The following is a 20082-nucleotide window of genomic DNA, read 5'->3' on the forward strand; positions in this document are numbered from 1 at the left end:
TCACTGAGGGGACCTGGGAGGTCTACTGCCTGGAAATTGTGCCCCAAAGGCAAGGCAGCCTGCCCCATCCTCTCTCTGCCTTAGCTGTGCTCAGGGCTGCCCTTGGAATGGAATCACAAAGACTGTCAGCCACAGAGGCTCTTGCCTTCCCCTCGGACACCATCCCACACAGCCTGGCCTTTTCATCAGCTTTACAAAAGTAATGCAGTGGTTGTTGTAAGAAACAGATGCGGCAACCTTAGTACTGGGCCTTAGAAGTCCCCTCTCCCTCTCAAAAATCCAGATTCTAACAATACTCAAGACAGAAATTATTCAGGGGTTTCTTTTGCTCTGAGGGTATAGTTCAAGTAACCAGACACATGGGTTTTGCTAAATTCTTTTATTTTTGTTTAAATTTTCACTTCAATTTTAATTCTTGAAGAACAGCCTCGACAACATATATCGCACTCATTATAAGAAGCAAAGGGTTATATCAAAAATTATTAGTATAGAATCACAGGAAATCTGGTTTGGAACCAGAAAAAAATACAAAACAGATATAGATACATAGACACAGGACATTTTTTATAATTATTTGGAAAATGTTATTTTCCCCTAATCTTGTTCCTTTTTTCTTTATGCGCATACGATGTTTAAATTTTACAAAAATGAAAATAAAGACTAGTATTTTACAAAATGAATAACAATGTTCAGTGTGTGTGTTTCTACATAGGATTCAGTCCACTTCCATATGAGTTGTTTTCTGTACAGAATATATCCACATCCATCCACAATAAACCCTGGAAGGTCCAGTAGAGTCCTTCTATTTTATTAAATTTCTCATGGTCCTCTCTTCGAAAAATTTGTTTTCATTTTCTCGCCAGACACGAGGTCCTTTCCTTTCCTCTCCAATGTACTTACATTCTACATCAGACCCTAAGTAAGTCTTTTTTCTCCTAGTCCTCAGCTCAGACTGCATTCCTGCAGAGTAGGCTGCCCTTGTCCCCAGCCCTCCTCCCCTCTGCCTGGCCTGCCTGGGCCATCATACCACATCCCCAAGGCTTCTGAGTCCTTGGTCTGGGTGAGTCCTCTTAGTCTCTAGAGGGTGAGGTACAGGGGCAGGTGGAAACGCCCAGGTCTAGGAGCACTGGATGGACATGTAAGGCCAGTTGAAACTGCTCCCGGACAGCAGCATGTCTCGGATGAGAGTTTCGATGGGGGTTTTACCTACCAAGCGGACGAAGAAGAGCTGCTCGATGACAGAGGAGGACACTGTGCGAAGAGAGGGTAATCGCAGCAGCAGCTTGCCAAAGCGGCTGGGCTGGTTGGGGTACTGGCTCCTCACATATTCCTCCAGTGCACACTGCGATTTTTCCTGCAGGCTTTCGATGTGGGCAGCATCCGACAGGCCACAGGCATCTGCCAGAGCAGCCACAGGAAGGAGAGACGGGAAAGGGGACAGACTGTTAGTGAGCAGGAAAGGCACGCGGCCATTAATGTTTTTGAGGAGAAAAGGAAAAAGAAGTAGAAGAAAAAGAAAATAAATCCTTCCCTCTATGCCTCTTTGCTCCCTTCTCTGCCATTCTCTCTTCCCATCCACCACACAAATAAAAATAAATCCACCTCCCCATGCCTAGGGGAACATGAGAGAGACATACACACACACACACACACACACACACACACACAGAAGTACAACCTCACCACCCGCTTTGTTTTCCTCTTTCACCTTTGGATTAAATAATATACGATGGTGAATCCATGTTTGCTGTGGATAGCAACCTGTTCTCTCCTGTAGGGGAGAATCTTTCTGGTTGTGCTCATTAAAAGAAAAGCATTTGCCCCTTTCCCTCCTGATTTTGGAGTACTTGGGACCCCCAAAGAAATGTGCAGCCTTGGAAGCAGTTTTAAGAGGCTCCTTTGAATCTCCTCTCAAATGGAAATGACCCCAGCCAGCAAGCTCAAGGAGAAGCTAGATTGTGTAGTGAATACTCGTGGCAGGAGGTAAGGGATCATGAGCTGTCAGAACTGAGAATCAGATCAAGCCCATGCTATAGCAATATAGGATTTGAGATCAACTGTATATGCAAGCAAGGACTCCACAACAAATCCTCAGTGAGAGTGATACTTCTCTCTGTTCCTTAGATCAAGAAATGGAAAACCAGTCACATCTCTGTAAGCTACATCATAATCAGGAGGAACATGGCTCAGTTAATCCAAGCTGCAGAAAGGACACATCTACAGTGATCAGACACAAAGCTAGACTAGAGGCAGCTGGTGCTTCTGTCTCAGAAGTGGGGGAGAGATAGGTTTCCTGCAGCAGGACTAGGGGAAAAGGGACAAGGCACCTTCATACAATGGTGGCAACTGGAGACCTTGGTGCTGATTTCAAACCAACCAAAGCCCTTTCGGTCCTCTAAAAATATTTCAAGAGAGCAGATTACCCTATATCCACTAACCAAGTCCCAGCCAAGGAAGAGGAGCATGGAATTAGAGAAACAGAGGGAAACTTCCCCTTACACTCTATGCTACTTCTTAATATTAATAATGCATGTTTTAAAATCAGGGAGATCACAGAGGAACCCTTAGCCAGTCAGGAGGTTGACTAGATATAAAAGACATAGTTTGCTAATATATAGATGGAGGAAGGGATTTATGTATGATACCACCTGTAAAAGGACACTGTATATGGGGAAGTGTGACCCCCAAGAAAACAAACTATTCAAAACCAAATCTGTGCCCGCTGTTTCCATGCTGTGCACCCTTATAGTTCAAGAGCTGGAGTCACAAGCACTGTACCACCTTCATCTACAAGGGCACGGCCTCAAGCAAACATATAAATAAAACTAGATAACTCACAAACTTCTGAGGCAAGTCTCCTCTGACCTCAGCTCCAGACTGGGTTCCTCTCAGATGTCTAATTACTCTACCCAGCTTGTGCAGTACACCCACACTGGTCTGAGTTAGAAAGCCAGGCAGATTATTATGGCCTGTACCACCGGGCCAGGAGCACTTGGGGCTTCACTGCTTAGAGTGGGGACTCTGAGATCTGCCCTGGGGCCTGCTTTCTAGCATAGCCTTGCTGAATGGCCATCAAACATATATTGTATTTACATATATCTTGAGTTGCATATATTTTCTGTCCCTCATGCCATGCAATAGTCTCAGCCACAGACAACACAATATGAGAAATATCTACCGATATCCCAACAGATTTTTCCTTTAAAAGTCCATATGACATGTCCTTAGGTCAGTAAAACATTAGGGCCCCCAGGTTACAAGTTCACTTCCTCACTCCCACATAGGTGACTCCAAGAAGAAGAAGGCTGCACAGGTACACTAGGGTCCTGCACTGGCTGCTTCCACCTTTGAGATGGAATTTCTGTAGGTGGGTCTGCCTCTCAGGTACCAGTCATCCAACTGGAGTCCTAGTTCTGGCCCAGTTCCACACACTCAGTAGTCATTCACCCTGTAGCAGAATTCTCCCATCTGTGGACAAGTGTGTGTGCTCGAATCAATTGGTGGGGTATGGTGGCAAGGAGAGGTGAGCAAAGGGTGTAATTTAGTACATATTTGCCCTTGATGAATTATATTCCAGATAAGAAAAGGAGACAGAATATACAAAATCCATGTCTCACTTTTTATATGGTAGTGTCAATGTGGGAACCTTCAATAATTCTTCTACAGTATATGGAAAAGAAATTATGTAAATAAATAACCATTACTGCTCAGGCCCTCCTGGCTTAGCCTTTGTAGTGCAGAGAATGTATTTCATGTTGTGCATTCAGAAGAGTTTAGTGTTCAGGAAATATAGATGTAATCAGCTGCCATAACTAGAAATCAAAGTTATTATTGTGCTGAAAATGGATTTATTGTATTTATGTTAACTAGATGGTTCTTTTCAGAGTCGGTCTCATTTATTTGAAGGAATATTGAGGTATATGAATTAAAGAATTTTTTTTAAAGCAAGTTCAGGTCATGACCTAGTCTTTGGATGCTGTCCAGAATATTAAGGATTAAACATACCATCCGGAGGCCAAATGTGAAAACCACCACGGGGGACCCCCATGCCAGCTTCAAATACTTGCCAGAGCGAGCCACATTGGACAATATGTCTAAAACGGTTCTTTCCATCATTCTAAGTTTCCTTAAAAGTTGGATGACTTTGAGAAGGCTTCCCGTGAATTCCCTTCTTCCCATGAATTCCCTTCTGGCTAGCAATCAAAACAAGTTTAGTCAAAAGTGGAAATGTTCTGTATGGAAGGGAGGTGGGTGAATTACTACTGACAGTTCTGTTTCCATTTTCAGATACTCTGCCTGAGATTTCCCAACGAAACATTGTTATTGTTCACTTCTCAGCACCCTTTGCACCTTGAAGACATGGTTCAAAAACTTCTCTGGAAAACTTTTTTTTTTTTTTTTTTAAAAAAAGAACTTTTCACAGGAATGCTTTAGAATGGAAAATTTATAAGTAAAGCCTGCATAATTCTTCAATGTTCCCTGAAGCCCGGCACAACCCTAGGCCTCTCTCTGGGAACCCATACAATCAGCAAAGTTGAAGGGATTCAGAGAACTTCAGGGACACCAGGAAGGGGAAGAGAGACCTTTCCTGAGAAAACCTCTGTCCAGCTCCAAGTCACACGTCTGCTTTAAGACTCTTTGCTGGGTGAGATTTTAAACCCTAGCTTCTCTTCGCTGGCTCCTTTCCGATGGATTTGGCTAAGGCCATGGATAGAAGAGCGCAGAGCGCCAGCAAGGCCTAGGCCTGCCAGAGTCAAAGGATCCTGGTCGCTGCTTCCCAGGCTCTTTGTCACTTTTGAAAAACACATTTCCATCAAGAAGACTTATTAAGACAAAATGCATTCAAACACTGAGGAATCTGTTCAATAAATCTTCCATTTGTTTTAAGTTTTGCACCTTGCAGAGAATAGCCCTCTCTCTCTCTCACTAGTAGACCCGCATTTGCGCTGGGAGTTAAGAGGGTGGGGGAGCGGCCCAAGTCCATGGCTCTGGCCACCTTGCATACAAATGAGCTGCTCTTGTCTAAATAAATTATCTGCTGTTCTGATCGATATTAATACTACGTTTGCCACATTACAATATTGTGCAAATTTAAGAGTCATTTTGATACAATGTAAATATGATTCTTCATGCATGGAAGTCAAGGAATAGTGATATATTACCCCACTGCTTACTGTTCAGCAAGGCCTTAGGAAAGAGATTTTTGCTATCTCTGCTCAAGGATGGTTTTAATTTGGTTTTGGAGGGCCTGGCTCTAGGATAGGTTTATTAGAATGGTTTATTTGTTCTCCTAATGGAGGAATTAAAAACAATAGTACCAATAACAGTAGTAAAATCGCAGCTAACCTTACTCATAGTGGGCAAGGCCCAAGGCCCATCTAAGCAGCTCTGCCCCCACCAGAGTCCTTCGGGCTTTGTTTGTATTTCCGCTGTTACCTGCTGTCCCTGGTGTTTACATGTTTCCCTCTTGCAGGTTCCAATAATAAAAGGCGGGTAGTGTTCTCACACGCTTAGACCAGAGCCCTTCAAAGGCAACGTTAATGCACTTTCCTGGAAGTTAATTTGAACCATCTATCATAAGAGAGATTGTTAACATGCGTGCTACCACCGCCTACACTTAATTTGATATTTTTAAGGCATCCTTTTAAATTTCCAATGTTCGTGTGTTTTGCATAGCTATGAAATTTATCTCCCGGCCCGCAAACCTCTCATGCTTGCGGGCTTTACAGTATTGCTTTTGTTTTTTATCATTCTTGTTTAGATCGAATCCGTTTTTTACGACCCTCAATAACCCCAGCAACTGCAAACATGAATGGTTTCCGATAAGGGAAAATCAGGCAGCAATAAAGCGGGATTATTTATGATTTATTTGTGCGTATTCTTCTCTTTCCGCCTCTGTCTGTGTCTCACTGTCGGGCAACTCATCCAAGGAGAGTGCTACACAGAGTAGGAAGCCACCTTCCCACGTTCTCTTCCTTCTCTATCGTTCCTCCCCCAGAAACGCTGAGCTCTGGCACACACACACACACACACACACACACACACACACACACACACACGCAGCCAGACTATCCACAGCGTACTGCCTCTCCCCTCCCCAGACCGTCGCCTCGGTCTAAGGCCGCCCGGGGGTCCAGGCCATCAGGCCAGGCCGCCGGCCTCCCCGGAGCTTCCTCCGCTCCAGTAACGCTAAGCTCGCAAGATGGCAGCGGCTCGGCCCGCGACATCCACGCACAGGGGCTGCAGACCCTGGGCAGGCCTAAGGTGGGGTGAGGGCCGAGCCTCACAGCGACAGTGGCGGCGCGGGAGATGCGGGAAGCTAGGCTCCCGGCGCACGCACGGTGGCCGCGCCAGCTCCCCGCACAGCCTGCCCTCCCCGCGACCGCATCCTCACCTGACGTGAACAGCACGATGGCTTTGAGGCAGCTGTACTCGGCAGAGTCGACGTGCAGCGCCTTGAGCTTCTCCACCTGTTCCTGAAAGATGCGGATGTGGTCCATGAAGGCCACGACGCGGTCCGCGGACATGGGCGAAGCGTGGAGGCCCGCAGCGGCCAGCAGCGGCGCCACGTGCAGGGGCATGGAGCACTGGGCCGCGTTGAGCACGAACAGCTCGCTCCAGGTGAGGCGTAACAGAGACACCTGGTCGGTGATCTGCAGATCCGGGAAGAAGGGGATGTTGCGGGCCCACTCGACGGCGCTGAAGAGGAGGCGCGCGGCCAGCTCGCAGATGTTCTCGATGCCCATGATGTTGTTGGGCTGCATGCACTGGCTGCCATAACGAGACGTGGGGTAGGGCTCTGCACGCAGCAACAGCGAGATGTAGCCGGACAGGTAGCAGTGGCCATTGAGGGGGTCCCCGTTTGTGAGTGCGTACTGGCCTGGATTGGGCTGGGTTGGAGGCATTCTTCCTCGCTGAACCGCTGACAAAAAGAAAGAGAGAAAAGAGGCAATGTGCATCCAGGGGGCTTGTGAACATCGCCGAGCCGCAGCGCGCACCCAACGCAATGCAGTTCTTTCCGGCAGTCACACGCATCTTCTCCTGCTGGCTCTTACTCACAGACCACATTGCCAGGAGATCTGGGGAGATCTGGGGTGAAGCCCTCTGCCTTGACCGGCTCGATGTGTTCATCCATAGCCCGCAACCCTGGCTATTTCAGCCAGGAAAGAACTAGGCCTGACTTCAGGGCCCCTAGCTCTGCCTGGCCAAGGAAGTACCACCCAACCCCCCAGCTACTAAGAAACAACACACAGATAAATGAAACCCCATTCATCCTTCCAGAATGATACAAATCGAAGGTTTTTTTTTTTTTTGTTTTTGTTTTTGTTTAAAAAAAAAAAAAAAAAGGGAAACCCAAGAAAGGCTGTAGTACGAGGCACAAGCCTTAATGCACTCTTTACTTGCTAAGCAGCAGCGTTCGGTGCATAAAATGTTCCCATAATCTCTAAAGCGCTACAGAATTATCTTTAAAAGAGATACAAGTTACATATCTTACTGACCACTTACAACTTTTGACCAGAGAGTAAGCATCCCACAACCCTCTCCCATCTTCCCAGCTCCTGCTCGCCCCATACAAAGTTCTCATTATTAAAAGCAACAGAAATTTGAAATATTTCAAGAAAAAGTTGAACTTACAGTAGCCAAACATTATTGAAAAAAGTAGGGAATAGAATTAATGTCTGTCCTGCGCGGTACCACTGCAGCCAGCTTTTGCCCAGTGAATGCACGAGCTTGCAACTGCAAAAACACTGGATTCATTAACCATCTGAATGCAAAACGTAAGCATGCTTTGAGTTCTTAAAGCTGACCAAAGTTTTTTTTTTTTTTTTTTTTTTTTAATGTGTATGTTTTACTTCGACAGTGCCAGCATTTTAAATTGCCATGTAAACAAAGACAACTTTAGGGAAAGTTAGGGCTTCTGAACTCTCCCTCTCACCCCCAACAAATTAGTAGAGATAGGTCCATGTCCACAGAGCTCTCCTGTTTCAGGTTGGGCACTGTTTTCTTTGGTTCTAATTCCAAGGAGACTTCCAGTGCACTTTGCGTTCTTGAAACACAATGGTGAGAATACTTTTCTAATTATAGTTTTGAACTTGGCAGTTATTTTTCAATTAAATGAGATCACAATTCAAAGTTGTCCCCCCCCCCCTCCAGATGCCTACAGAATCTCCCTGGAGCTAGAAATGAAGTCGTCATATTTGCCTTCTCCTTGAGATCTGAAGGAATTCAATTTATTTTCTTGTGACATATAAAATATAATTTTGAAGTCAATTACAAGAAGAAGTAATCTACATTTTGCAAAATTGACTGGTTCACTAATTTGACTATAAGATATCTTTAATGGTTGTCAGGAGATAAACTTTAACTATAAATCGCTAAATATATTTGTAAGAAAAGTGCTCCATCTCATGCCACATGAACATGAAGCAGATCCAAATTCAACATCAAAAGTTGTGTTTAATAAAAAACAAAAACAAAAACCCATACAACACATCGATTAAATGACGCAGAAGCCTATGCCAGCTGCAGTCTATGCATTAAAGCCAAATCAGAAGGATCGGTAAATGCCGTTGTAAATTGTAATTTGTATGCAGTATTTAAGCAGAGGGTGGAGTTTGATGAAGAAATAAAACGAGCGTCAAGCTCTAAAAATGACAAAACTATGAAGGCAGGGTTCAGTCACAAACTTTCCTTTCAAAGGAGTGGGGTGAAAACAAGGCCACAGCTCGGGAGGAGGCGGCCCCAGATCCCAGAAGAGGAGAGGGAACCAGTGAACAGGCCAGAAGCCCCCCTCCCCCTAATTAGACCTACAAGTGCAATAAATCTCTCTCCTCTTTTTCCAAGCTAAGCTTCCTAAAGGATGATGGCAGCAATGAATCTAGGGTTCAGGGTCCTCCAGCCCCAGCCCTCTCTCATTCCAAATAAAGGGCAGGGTAAGGTGGAGGGAAAAGTGAAATGAAGAAAATAAAAACAAAAACATAAACAACCAACACGGAAACAGTTTTCTGCGAGAAATAAGCACCCCTGCCCAAGTTCATGCCAACACAGCCCCAAGCATCCTCACACACAGGCGGGAGCGAGACACAGACGGAGCACATCCAACAGAGGAAGGGAGGGGATTTTTAAACCACAGCTCACGATCCCAGGGACACAATCCTGAGCAGGCAGCGGGAGGGGTGGAGGAGCCGGGGAGAGGAGCGCAGGCCGGGAGGGGGAGGCAGCGGCAGCGAGCTGGAGGGGGGGGGGAAGCGGGGGGAGGAAGGCAGCGAGGATTGGGAAGCCCGGACCGGCTGGGACCACAAGAGCCCCATCCCACAGCCACAACCACCCGGGCGAGGGAGAAAGAAAGAGCAGGGAGGCGGGCGAAGCGCAGGGAGAGAAGCAGAGAAGAAATATTCACCTTCCCGCCTCATGCCCACTTTGAGGCACTTCTTGAGGCGGCAGTATTGGCACTGGTTGCGATGGTGCTGGTCGATGGGACAGTTCCTGTTGGCACGGCATGTGTAAGTTAAGTTCCTGCGGACGCTCCTCTTGAAGAAACTTTTGCAGCCCTCGCAGGTGAATTGGCCGTAGTGCTTGCCGCTCGACTTGTCCCCGCACACCACGCACTCGATGTGCTGCTGGCTCTGGCCCGAACCGGGCGGGCCCTGGCCCTTGTCCCCCGCCGTGCCGGGGGTGGCGGGCGCTCCCGGCTGGCCCGGGGTCTGCGGCGTGTGCGGCGCACCGGAGCCCGCTTGCTGCTGCTCGCCGCCGCCGCCGCCGCGGGCTGCCTGCGCTGCGGGGTTGGGGCCGCCGGGGTTGCCCCCGGCCACGTCGTCCTGCGGATCTCGCCAGCTGCTAACTACCATTGCCATATCTTTGGGCCCGGGGAGCGCTGGGGGGAGCCGAGCTGCTCGCCGAGGGCCGCGGGGCGCGCGGGCGCGCTGGGAGGGGAAGGGGAAGGGGAAGGGGGGGGGGGGGGGGGGCGGGGGGCCCACCGGGCGCCCCGGGGTCGCCGGAGCCGAGCCCGAGCCGGGCACCGGCCTCTGCCTGCGTCGCCGCCGCTGCCGCCGCCGTTACTGCCTCGGCCGCCCCGCTGCTGCTGCGCGCCCGCCCGCCCTGCTGGCGTTTTGTTGTGGTTCCTGCTGTTTTCTTTCTCTCTTTTTGCAGCCCCCCCAGGCTCTCAGTCTCCCCCCCCAACACCCCTGCTCCCCTCGCCCGCTCCCCCCGCGCTCCGTTCCTGGGGGGGCCGCGCTCTTTCTCCCCCCTCCCCACCCCCCGGCGAGCGAGCTCCCTTCTCTCGCTTTTTTCTTCTTCCCCAAGTTGCAAAATCAGAAATGGCACAGGCGGCAGCCGGGAGCGGCGCGGGGCGCAGCGCCGGGGGCGGCGGGCATGGGCCACGGCGCGCGCACACACTCGCCCTCCGCCTCGCCCGCACCCCCGCGCACACACACACTCGCACACACACTCGCTCACCCGCGCCGGGCGCCCGCCCGCCTGCCGGCCGCTCGGGCTACGCGCAGAGCGCGGGCTGAGCCAACATAGAGGAAGCGGCGAGGGCGGCGGCGGCAGAGGAGGAGGAGGTCGCGGCTGCAGGCGCCGCTGGAGAAGCCGCCTCGGCTGCTGCTGCTGCTGCGAGCGCCGCTGGAGGAGCCGGGGCCCGGGCCGGAGTCCGAGCCGGAGTCGGGGCCGCAGCCCGAGCGCGAGCCGAGGCCCGGGCTGCCCGCGCCGCCGCCGCTGTCCCGGCGGGAGCCCTCGCCCGGCTTCAAGAGTGCGGGGAGCGGGGAGAGCCGAGCAGGATGCGGGGCGAAGACGCCGGCGACGATCAGGGAGCTCGGGTGTCGGGGGGCCAGGTCCAGGGCCGGACGCAGCCAGCCATTCAGGAAGGCAGCGCTGGAGAGCGGGAGGCAGCCGGCAAGGAAGATCACACACTTTGCTCTTTTTGTTGTGCGGGTGGCGCCGGGTTCTCTCTGCCTTCTTCTTTCGGGAGGTGACGGAAGGGGGAGAAAAAATACGAGATAATTCACGCCGGCGACGAATTCACAGCGAAATAGCAAAAAATAAAAATCAGAAGAAAATACTTGAGAAAAAAAGGAAAAAGAGAAAGCGAGAGAGACATCCAAAGTAGGTCGAATAAATAATCCTCTTCTTTTCCTCTTTCTTGCTTCTTCTGCTTCTTCTGCTATAACACACAGAGCTAGTTAAAAAAACCCTGGAGATCGCCCAAAAATGTTCTTTTTTTAGTATTTTAAATAAGTGCTCTTCAGCCGGGAACCAACACCCTCCCTCCAAAAAAAAATCATATATGTATAAAATAACGATAAGAAGAATACGCAGGGGGTGCCTCCTCCTCCTCCTCCTCCTCCTCCTCTCTCTCTCTCTCTCTCTTTTCAAGTTTAGTCTCTCTTCTGCAGGCAAGGAGTGAAAGAGAAAAGGAGGAGGGAGAGAAAGAGAAAGGGGGACAACTAGTAGACTATGTAAGAAAAAGAAAGGGGGAGATAGGGCAAGAGGAGAGTGAGTGAGAGAGAGGAGGGAGAGGGGCAGAGGAGAGGAGAGGAGAGCAGAGGAGAGGAGAGAGGAGAGAGGAGAGGAGAGGAGAGGAGAGGAGAGGAGAAGGGAGGAGAGGAGAGGAGAGGAGAGGAGAGGAGAGGAGAAGGGAGGAGAGGAGAGGAAAGGGACCACAAAATTGAAGGCGTTTAAACGAGAGGACACTCAGAGCAATGTTTCCGAAAGGGGGATCTGCGCGAATGTCTGTATATAGTGAACTTTGACACTACTATTGAAACTGACACGTTTCTATGGAGATCGCTGCCTTATATGGAGCTCGTGTCAAGGAGCCAAGAGAAGGGCTGCTGGCAACTGATAATCAAAGGCGACTGACTGGTCAGAGCCCTGAATGGGGGGGAGAGAAAATGGGAGGCTAAGGTTAGCCAAGCCTCCTGCACGCCATTGGTTGGAAAGCCCTCCCCCCCCCCCCCCAGCTACCTACAGTCTGGGATGTCGAGGGGAGGAGGAGAGACAGTGAGGGAGGGGGCGTGCTTCTGACAAGCGCAATTTACATTGAGATCGCCCTGCGCTGCTATTTACTCTGAGACCTGATTAGTATGGGTCGTGTATGGTCACACACACACACACACACACACACACACACACACACACACACGAGGGGGAAGGGATGATGAGGAAGAGAACGCGTTGCGATGGGAAAAAACGAGAATGAGAAAGAAATTATTTCATGTCTTATGAAAAGTTTTTAAAATTAGATTTTATGAGCGTAGAGTGTCACTGAAAAAGCTAGGGAAAAATTGATGAGAATGAAACCACCATTTTAATGATTTGTGAAGTATACTGGGTCTAGAATCTTCGTTCACACTCAACATAATCCTAGCCTGGATCCTGCTAATTTTATATTATTAAAAAAGTCCCCTTGTTTAAAAAATTTGAAGTATATCATAGTTTGGGGGGCGTAATTACGACAAGGCACACTCAAAATTGCAGCTCCTGCCACAAATTCGATCCGAATCGATGATTCCTATTCATCCCAAAGATGATCTTAAAATAAACTTTCCAATCAATCCTGTTTTTCCTTCTTCATCATTTTTATCCCCAGGATGCTCCAACTCCAAACAATGCTTCAATAATTATTAACAAATCATTAGTAAGTCCTCATGTCGTCGTGGGGCGGCTGTTAGTGCCCACAACTGAGAGTTACAGGAAAAGAGCAAACGACTGAGAAGACCGGGAAGAGAGAGCCGGGCAGAGGGGGACACGAAGGGGGAAGAGGAGGAGGAGGAGGGAGTCAGAGTCGTGTGTGTGTGTGTGTGTGTGTGTGTGTGTGTGTGTGTGTGTGTGTGTGTGTGTACGCGCGCGCGCGCGCGCGCGCCTGTGTGTGGGGTACCGAGACCCCATTCCTGAAGGTGATTGGTCGCAGGAGGAGGGGCAGGCGGAGGAGCGGGTCCCGCCGCCGGGCTTGCAGCAATCGCTAGGTCCGGCTGCCACCTAGCGGACGGGAGCCGCTCCCAGGCGACAGGCAGCCGAGTCCCTGCTCCCCTCCCCACAGGCAGCCAGTGCCTTTTCTCCAAACCAAGACAGCACTTTGAAAATTCTTTCAATGGATTTTTTTCCCCCTTGAAAGATCGTACTGGGGGGAAACGAAAACGATACTTCTATTAGTTACATATTCTCCAATCCCACACTTGCACCCCCCCCCCCCCCCCCCCCGATTTTAAGATCGCTTCCCTAAGCGGGCTCAGGCGGGCGCAGAGCAGCTGAGTGACAAAGCCGGCTGCCACCGCCCGGAGTGGGAGTCCCTCTTGCCAGCCCACCCCGCGGCTCGGGAGAGCGTAAAAGTTTGTCTCTGCTCAAGCGTTCCGAGCGCCCCCAGGTAATGGTGGAAGTAAATGGCCAAGCTGTGTTGAAGAGGTAGGGTTTGGTTTCTAACACAGTTCCCACTTTAAATCTCACTAGGGAGGGGTTTGGAAAGCTCTGCGTGTTTGGGGTACGCTTTACACTTCTTGGTCTCTGGAACCTACCATTTAGTGGCCAGTGATAATTTTTTAAAGAGCAGAATAAAGACTTTCTTATGTGTGCCCCACAGCTCTCCTATCTGGAATAATGGAGCCTGCATCTTGTGTGCTGCGGCCCATTGTATGCAGCGGATGGAGAGGCGGACAGGGGGTAACAGGGGCTCCTGGCCTTAGCCCCTCAGCCCTAAGATTCGTGATCAAGTATCCCGGTTAGTTTAAAGGTGAAATTGATATGATTAAAAAATACCCCCCCCCACACACACACAAAAGAAAAAAAAAAGGAAGAAAGGAAGAGGGAGAGAGAGCAAGAGAGCGCTGTTTATATAGAAATTCTAAAATTTACTCCCCAAACAATCAGAGACGGAGCCGTGAGCAGCTGAACGGAGGCTGGGGGGAGGGAGGAATCGCAGAAGAGTGGGAGAAGACGCAAAAGCAAGCGTCTGGGAACCGGAGGCCTGCTGGATGCCGGGTCCACCCGTCCAGCCGCCCTGGGACTCTGGACTGTGCACGGTGGGCACCAGAAGCGAGACTCGGCCGGGCCCTGCCCTACCAGGCAAGTAACGAAACGATAATCGTTTCTTTGGAACTTGGGGTCTGTTACCCTTCGAGAACGTGGTTGGGCAGAAAGGCAATATTCGCTCGGCTTGGGCAGCCTGGAAATGTAGTCCAGGCAGCCCAGGTGGGACCGCGAGAACTTTCGCTTGGGCCTGGTTGGGGGCTACCATCGCCCACCCTTTCCACCCATCACTTCCTCGGAGGTGAGGACCCGGGCCAAATCCAAAACAGCCCCCGCTATGAGCCGCCTCCAGCGGAGGCGGGAAAGGGTGTGTGGGCCGGGGCCCCGGGGCTGCAGCAGGTTTTGAACCCGCACGGTCAGCCCTCAGCGTGCGGAGCGGGAGCTGCGGTGGAGCCGGCTGGCCTGGGCACCTGTGCCTAGCCGCGCTGCAGCAGCCGGGACCTGCGGAGCCGCGCTCAGCCGCCGGCCGCGGCCGCCGCCAGGAAAGTAAGGCGATCGATGGCTGCCCGTTTGATGTGGGCGATAGTGTCAGCGGATTAAAGGGGACATCCGCGGTTCTCCCAAGCAGAGAACCCGCGGCGGCGGCGGCCGCGGGAGAGCAACGAGGTAGTAAAGCCAGACTCCGCACGCGGGCTGGGGGCGGGGAGGGGTTCGCCTCCCAGGAGTGGGGACCTAGGTTGTGTGTGTGAAAGGAAGAGCTTCAATTAAAACCAACCGGAGCGCTCCCCCTACCCCCCCCCCCCCCCCCACCGCGCGCCTGCACCGGGCAGGGGCGCGCGTTTGCGTCAGAGGGCGCGCAGGGCGGGCTCGCCGGGCGAGGATGGGGGTGGGGAGCTGACACTCGGGACCGCGCCCGGGGGGCTGGGTGGGCTCTTGAATGAATCAGCCCTGCTTGGAAGGGCTAGTCGGAGGTCAAGTCCTGCAACAAAGCTGAAGGACCGGCAGAGACTCAGTGGGAGAAATATCGCCCACCCATCTTGGTCTCTCCTTCCCGCGTCCCCTCCTTGCCCCAAGCTTCCAAACTCGTGAATAGGCCTCTGGGACCCAGACTGTCCCTCAGAGTGGAGGAAATCGGCCTCTTCAGGCCTTGGGTGAAGCCGCCAGCTCCTCTTGAACGAGATCGCAATTCTCAGCCTTAGCTCTAGAAGCAGGCATGGGAGGCTGTTTGTTGGTGGTACCTACAGGGGGGAAGCCTCAGGCTTTCGGAAAGGGGAGATGGCTTGTGTTCTTTGGAGTCAAGTGTCTCCAGGCTCTTGTGAGGAGATAGAATGAAGCAGTGACTTTCTGAGGAGGGCCTTAGCCACCTATGAGACTCAGTTTGCTCCAGCAGCACCCAGGACTCAGTGGTTTCGGATTCTGTGCTCCTCAGCACACCCAAAGAGTCCCACCTGTGCTCAGGCACACAGTGCGGCCTCCACCAAAATGGCTTCGGTAGGGGTCCAGTCTGGTCACCCCAGGGCTTGGGAAGGTCTGGCTTTGTTTCTTAAAGTCGTCGTTTGACAACAGTCTAACTTGCCATAGTATCTGTGGTTGGATAGGACACCTAAGGGAAAATGCTCATGTTTTTTAAAGGGCGCCAGAGTCCTCAAACTGTGAAATTCCACACAACATAGCCAGGCTCACTCAACTGCAAGAACAGAAAAAGCAGTTGAGATTTCCATCTTTCTCCCTTCCATTCTTCCTCTCTTCTCACCCACACTGTTGGCTCCACACCAGCCAGCGCCCTGGGAAAGTTAAACAGAGTTTGAAAATGGTTACTGGACCATCACCCATCGTGGACCTAGCCCCAGCACTCTAAGGGTCTTGCTAGTGTGGGGTCGAAGGCAGGGACATGGTGCTTCACTTCTTGGGTCACTCCTTCCTGGTTAGACAAGTCTGGGGACCCTAAGGGCCTTGCAGGAAGGCCTCATCCATAGCCTTATTTTTGCAATTTTCTTCTACACACAGGCAATTCCACCAAGATTAAATAAGAAGGTGCCCTCAGCTTGGGTTAAGCTGTGAGTTTACCATATTCCTTATCCTCTTCTAGCATCATGGGTGGGTGCTAATCACTTTTAAAAGCCTTGATTTTCCAGCCATGTATCTGGTGAGTAACTGGTGTGTGTGTGTGTGTGTGTGTGTGTGTGTGTGTGTGTGTGTGTGTGTGTATGGGGAATGCAGAGTTTGGGGCTGCCTATATAGTGGGAACTAGTGACCCAAGTCCCAAAGCCTGAGTTTAAGTGGTCTCTTTACCCCATTTGCATAACCTCCATAGCTCTTTTACCAGGTAGGAATAGGCCAACCTATTCCTCACCAACCCTTTGTCTTTCACATTGGCAGTTTGCTTTCCAGAAAGACACCAGATCAGATACATTTTAGGTTTTTGTTAAGTCACACTGAAAAAAAAAGTTTGTAGAAACATTTCATAAATCTAGCTCAAGAAGAGCTAATGAAACCGACTAATGGCCACATATGTATAGAAAATTTGTACACCACTTTCATACGCTTAAGTCGTTAAAACAGTATTATTCTGTTTAGAGAAACCACAGGACAGAAGTAACCCTTTTATCAAGCTCATGTGGAGTGACGAACATGTTTGCAAACCCTTTGAGAAAGGTCAATTCCTCCGATCTTGAGGTAGACCTTTCCTAAAGAGCTTGTTTTGAAGTTATCAAATCAAGTAGTCTCCCTTGGCATGAGATTAAAGCCAGGGAGAATACAGTTGAAGAAGATTATTTTACATGATATTGAACAGATATTTTGGAGGGAAACAATGGGGAGATGTCCAGGAATGCCCACCCAATGTTTTAAAATTTCTAAAGCTAAAATAAATAAATATACTCCAGCTAGATCAGAAATCTCTTCCTCATTCCCAAGCCTGACTACAGTCTTCATTATAGCTGCCCAATGTAAAAAGTTATGCCTCTGTCAACATGAAAGCCAGGGTGGAAAGTCCAGGCTAGGATTTGGGCTTCTGCTGGCCTGAGTAGATGGACCTAGCTGCCCATGGGGTTTAATGAGTATTGGAACTAGTAGGCTTCCACACCCAATGGTATTCTGGTAACCCAGGCATTTTTTCTTTGTCATCTTTGAGTTTAAAAAACAAACAAACAAACAAACAAACAAAAACCTCAGAGAAAAAACTTTACCTTAGTAAGTGGTTTAGTTTTCTATCTCAAACCAAGACATTTATAAAACATATTTTGGGAAAGACAAGAGAGACATCTCAGTGTGCCTGGGCTTCCAGTTAGAGAACCCAGGATTGGGAATCTGGGGGAGAGGGACAGCAAGAGAGTAAGGTGAGAGCTGACATTTAGATGCAGACAAAGAGGAAAAGTGAGTCATTTCTAGTACATCAGTGAAGCCAGAGCCAAATATTTACCTTTCATAAAATCCAAGTCTAGACTAGCTAAGAAATAGTGCAAGAAAGAAAGAAAGAAGGTTGCCTTTTTTATGTTAAAATACACATTCTTTTATTTTAAGTGCCCGGCTTGGCTGAAGAATAACTGCATGGCTATTCTTCTCAGAGATAATGGGTTGGTTTAGATGAAAAGTTGAAGTTTTGAAATGAGTTTGAAGGTTGTTAGAGTATCCTGACAATACAATCAACTGTGCTATATAATCATTTCTCTTAATAGTTACCTGTCAGAGCACCTATTTCTTTGACTACAGGATTAGCTCATCAGAAGTAGAGCTGAGTTGGACATTTCACTGACTAAAGACTGCTTGAATAGGTTTAAATCTCTAATGCTGTTTTCTTCACTGACTGTGATATAAACTAGTGACTGAGGAGAGGCCCAGCAGATCTTATGACTGAAGTCTTATTGCAATTGTGTTTACCTACCAGAAAACTGATCAAAATAGCAAACCTAATAATTTCTTCCAAACTGTCAGTGGAAAGACATGTTTATTACAGTGTCCTCCATATGTGAGGGGGTAAGGGTTCAGGTAAAGTTTAAATGAAAAAGGATGAATACAGTACATCACTGATACAAACCATGCAGAACAGTAAATAATTATGTCCTATGTTGGGATATGTATATTTTATTTTCCCATGTCAGAGGTAGAAAATCTACATAGCTTATCCACAGGAGGAGTTAATAAAGTATTCCAAATGCATGACCTAACAAAACTCAGAGTAGTTCTAGGTTTTATTGTTAACCCCTTGCATGAAATCTTCTGAAGCTGAAAGGAGAAAGTAAGGGCTTTTGTGTTAGTTGATCCTAGGCTATTCTAGGGCTCAGGTTGGTGTGAAAGGGATGAGGAGGTCACTTGAAATCTCCTTTTATCTACTCTTATTTTCTCTCTGGATCAGCAACTTTGAATAGACATCATCTAATCGCTCTTAATGGAAAGAAAGTATGGGAGCAACAAAAATGCCTTTGCTCCAGGAGTGAATACATGTCTGCAGACAGCTAGCTGAGCTTGCATAGGACTGCTTCTTTGCACACATGAGCTTAGGGTGTTTTTTTTTTTGGGGGGGGACATGGATGTATGTGTATATGTCTCATACACTGAAGGGGTTGCATGGATTCTGTTGCCCTTTGTGTACGTTTTAATTCTCCACCACATCGGGTGATACTTTTAGCTGGCTTTCCCTTAAGCTTTTTCTTATCCTCAGTTTCTGGCCGAATTTAAGTATTATAAAAACACAAATAAGAACTCAGTTGTTAATCTTTTAGAAAGACATCTTGTTTTCTTTTTGTTTTCCACCAGAAGTCACCTGATAGAAGGCTCCCTCCTCAGAGGGCGGAGATGATGTGACAGGTGGGGCAGAGTGGTAACAAGTTCTTTACTTTCAATTTCTCTTGCTTCAAATTCAATTAGACAAAGCACAATAAATAAGTGGAAAATAAGAGCGGAACATAAAGTTCATTGAAAGTTTTTTTTCCTTTATATGTATATTTTCAACTTCTTGAGGCTGATAATTGATTACAAATTATTTTAAAACTAGAATTATTTTAGTAAAATTCAGGCTGACTAAAACAGCACTCAATGCATCTTCCTTTGGGTTTGCTACATTTCTTTTAAAAAGAAATTCGAATAGCTATCCAGAAAAGGACATGTGATTTCTAGGGCTGAAAGCAAGGGTCTTTCCTCCCTAGGAAGCACCCCCCTCCATGTTCTTCTAAGCAGAATTCTAAGCCTGGGACACTGCTATAAATTCCTCTAGGGGAATACTCCGTTACCAGGGCTACAAGTTCCCATGTCAAGCTGCCAGTCTCTCTGCTCCCTGACACAGATACCCTTTCTGCAGAGACTGGGGGCTTCAGCCGCCTCTTCTACTAGCAGCCTGCTGAGGTGGCAGCTCAGCAGTTAGCAGCTGGGTGGGGGCAGATTATCTCTCTTTAACTCTTCTTTCCCTCCCAGGATTTTGAACCCCAACTGATATATTTCCTTGGGCTTCCTGGTGAACAGGAGCACTGGGGCAGCCCTGTCCACTAAAGATTAAATGAAGTAGAAGAATCTGAGCTGTGGGTACTTGGAAGTGCCGGTGGGGCGTCAAACCAACATTTACCAAATTGTTTCCACTCAATGTACATACATCCTGGACCGATTAGGTTTAACTTTAGGAAAGAAGGAAGAAAAAGATCTGGAAAGAAAAAAAGAGGGAAAAGGGAAACAGCAAAGAAAAGAAAGTTAAAAGTTATGGAGAAATCGTGTTTTTTTTCCGGGGGAAGTGGCTTTATACTCAGAGTCACTGGCAGCAGGCAGAAGCCAGGCTTCCTGACCTTTGCAGTCTTTTCTCTCCTGGAGACACTTTGGGAATTGGAGGCTGCTTCCTCCAGATGAGGATTGAGAGCTCTTCTTGGGTGGGTGTTATTTGATTCACATTTATCTCTTCGGGACAGTAGGGGTGGTCCTGGGTGGATGTGAGGACGGGTGTGATCCAGAACTCTTTGCTTTCTTTGTATTTTGATTTAAAATTTCAGTGGAGGTTTTGATAGCACAAACTGACGGCTTCTTCTGGTTTTTGCTCAGAAGAAACAATGATTTCCTCTGTAGGTATTCAGCCTCATGGACACTGACCTTGAAGCTCAGACTGGATGGGGGGGGGGCACCCTCCCACCTTGGTCCAGA

General features: G+C 48.8%; 1 protein-coding gene and 1 long non-coding RNA gene across 5 annotated transcripts in view; one reads left to right on the forward strand and one right to left on the reverse strand.

Annotated features, from left to right (window-relative positions):
* Positions 1–363: 363 nt before the first annotated feature.
* On the reverse strand, positions 364–10157 carry Nr2f1 (nuclear receptor subfamily 2 group F member 1). 2 transcript variants are annotated; one of them, XM_036206996.1, is made up of 3 exons: positions 9401–10157; positions 6395–6922; positions 364–1398 (listed from the first exon to the last, which is right to left on the reverse strand). In XM_036206996.1, the coding sequence occupies exons 1-3, from the start codon at positions 9852–9854 to the stop codon at positions 1118–1120; spliced, it is 1263 nt and encodes a 420-aa protein (XP_036062889.1). In that variant the 5' UTR covers positions 9855–10157; the 3' UTR covers positions 364–1117. The 2 variants fall into 2 exon arrangements, with proteins under 2 accessions (XP_036062889.1, XP_036062890.1); XM_036206997.1 differs by lacking the exon at positions 9401–10157 and adding an exon at positions 7636–7811.
* Positions 10158–13229: 3072 nt separating this feature from the next.
* LOC118596273 overlaps positions 13230–20082 on the forward strand; it is an 85022-nt gene continuing 78169 nt past the window's right edge. For all 3 annotated transcript variants that reach the window (XR_004946675.1, XR_004946676.1, XR_004946674.1), the window contains exon 1: positions 13230–13363. This is a non-coding gene — a long non-coding RNA (uncharacterized LOC118596273). The remainder of the gene's footprint in view (positions 13364–20082) is intronic.

This window comes from Onychomys torridus, chromosome 15, assembly GCF_903995425.1.
Source record: "Onychomys torridus chromosome 15, mOncTor1.1, whole genome shotgun sequence".
Classification (NCBI taxonomy): Eukaryota; Metazoa; Chordata; class Mammalia; order Rodentia; family Cricetidae; genus Onychomys; species Onychomys torridus.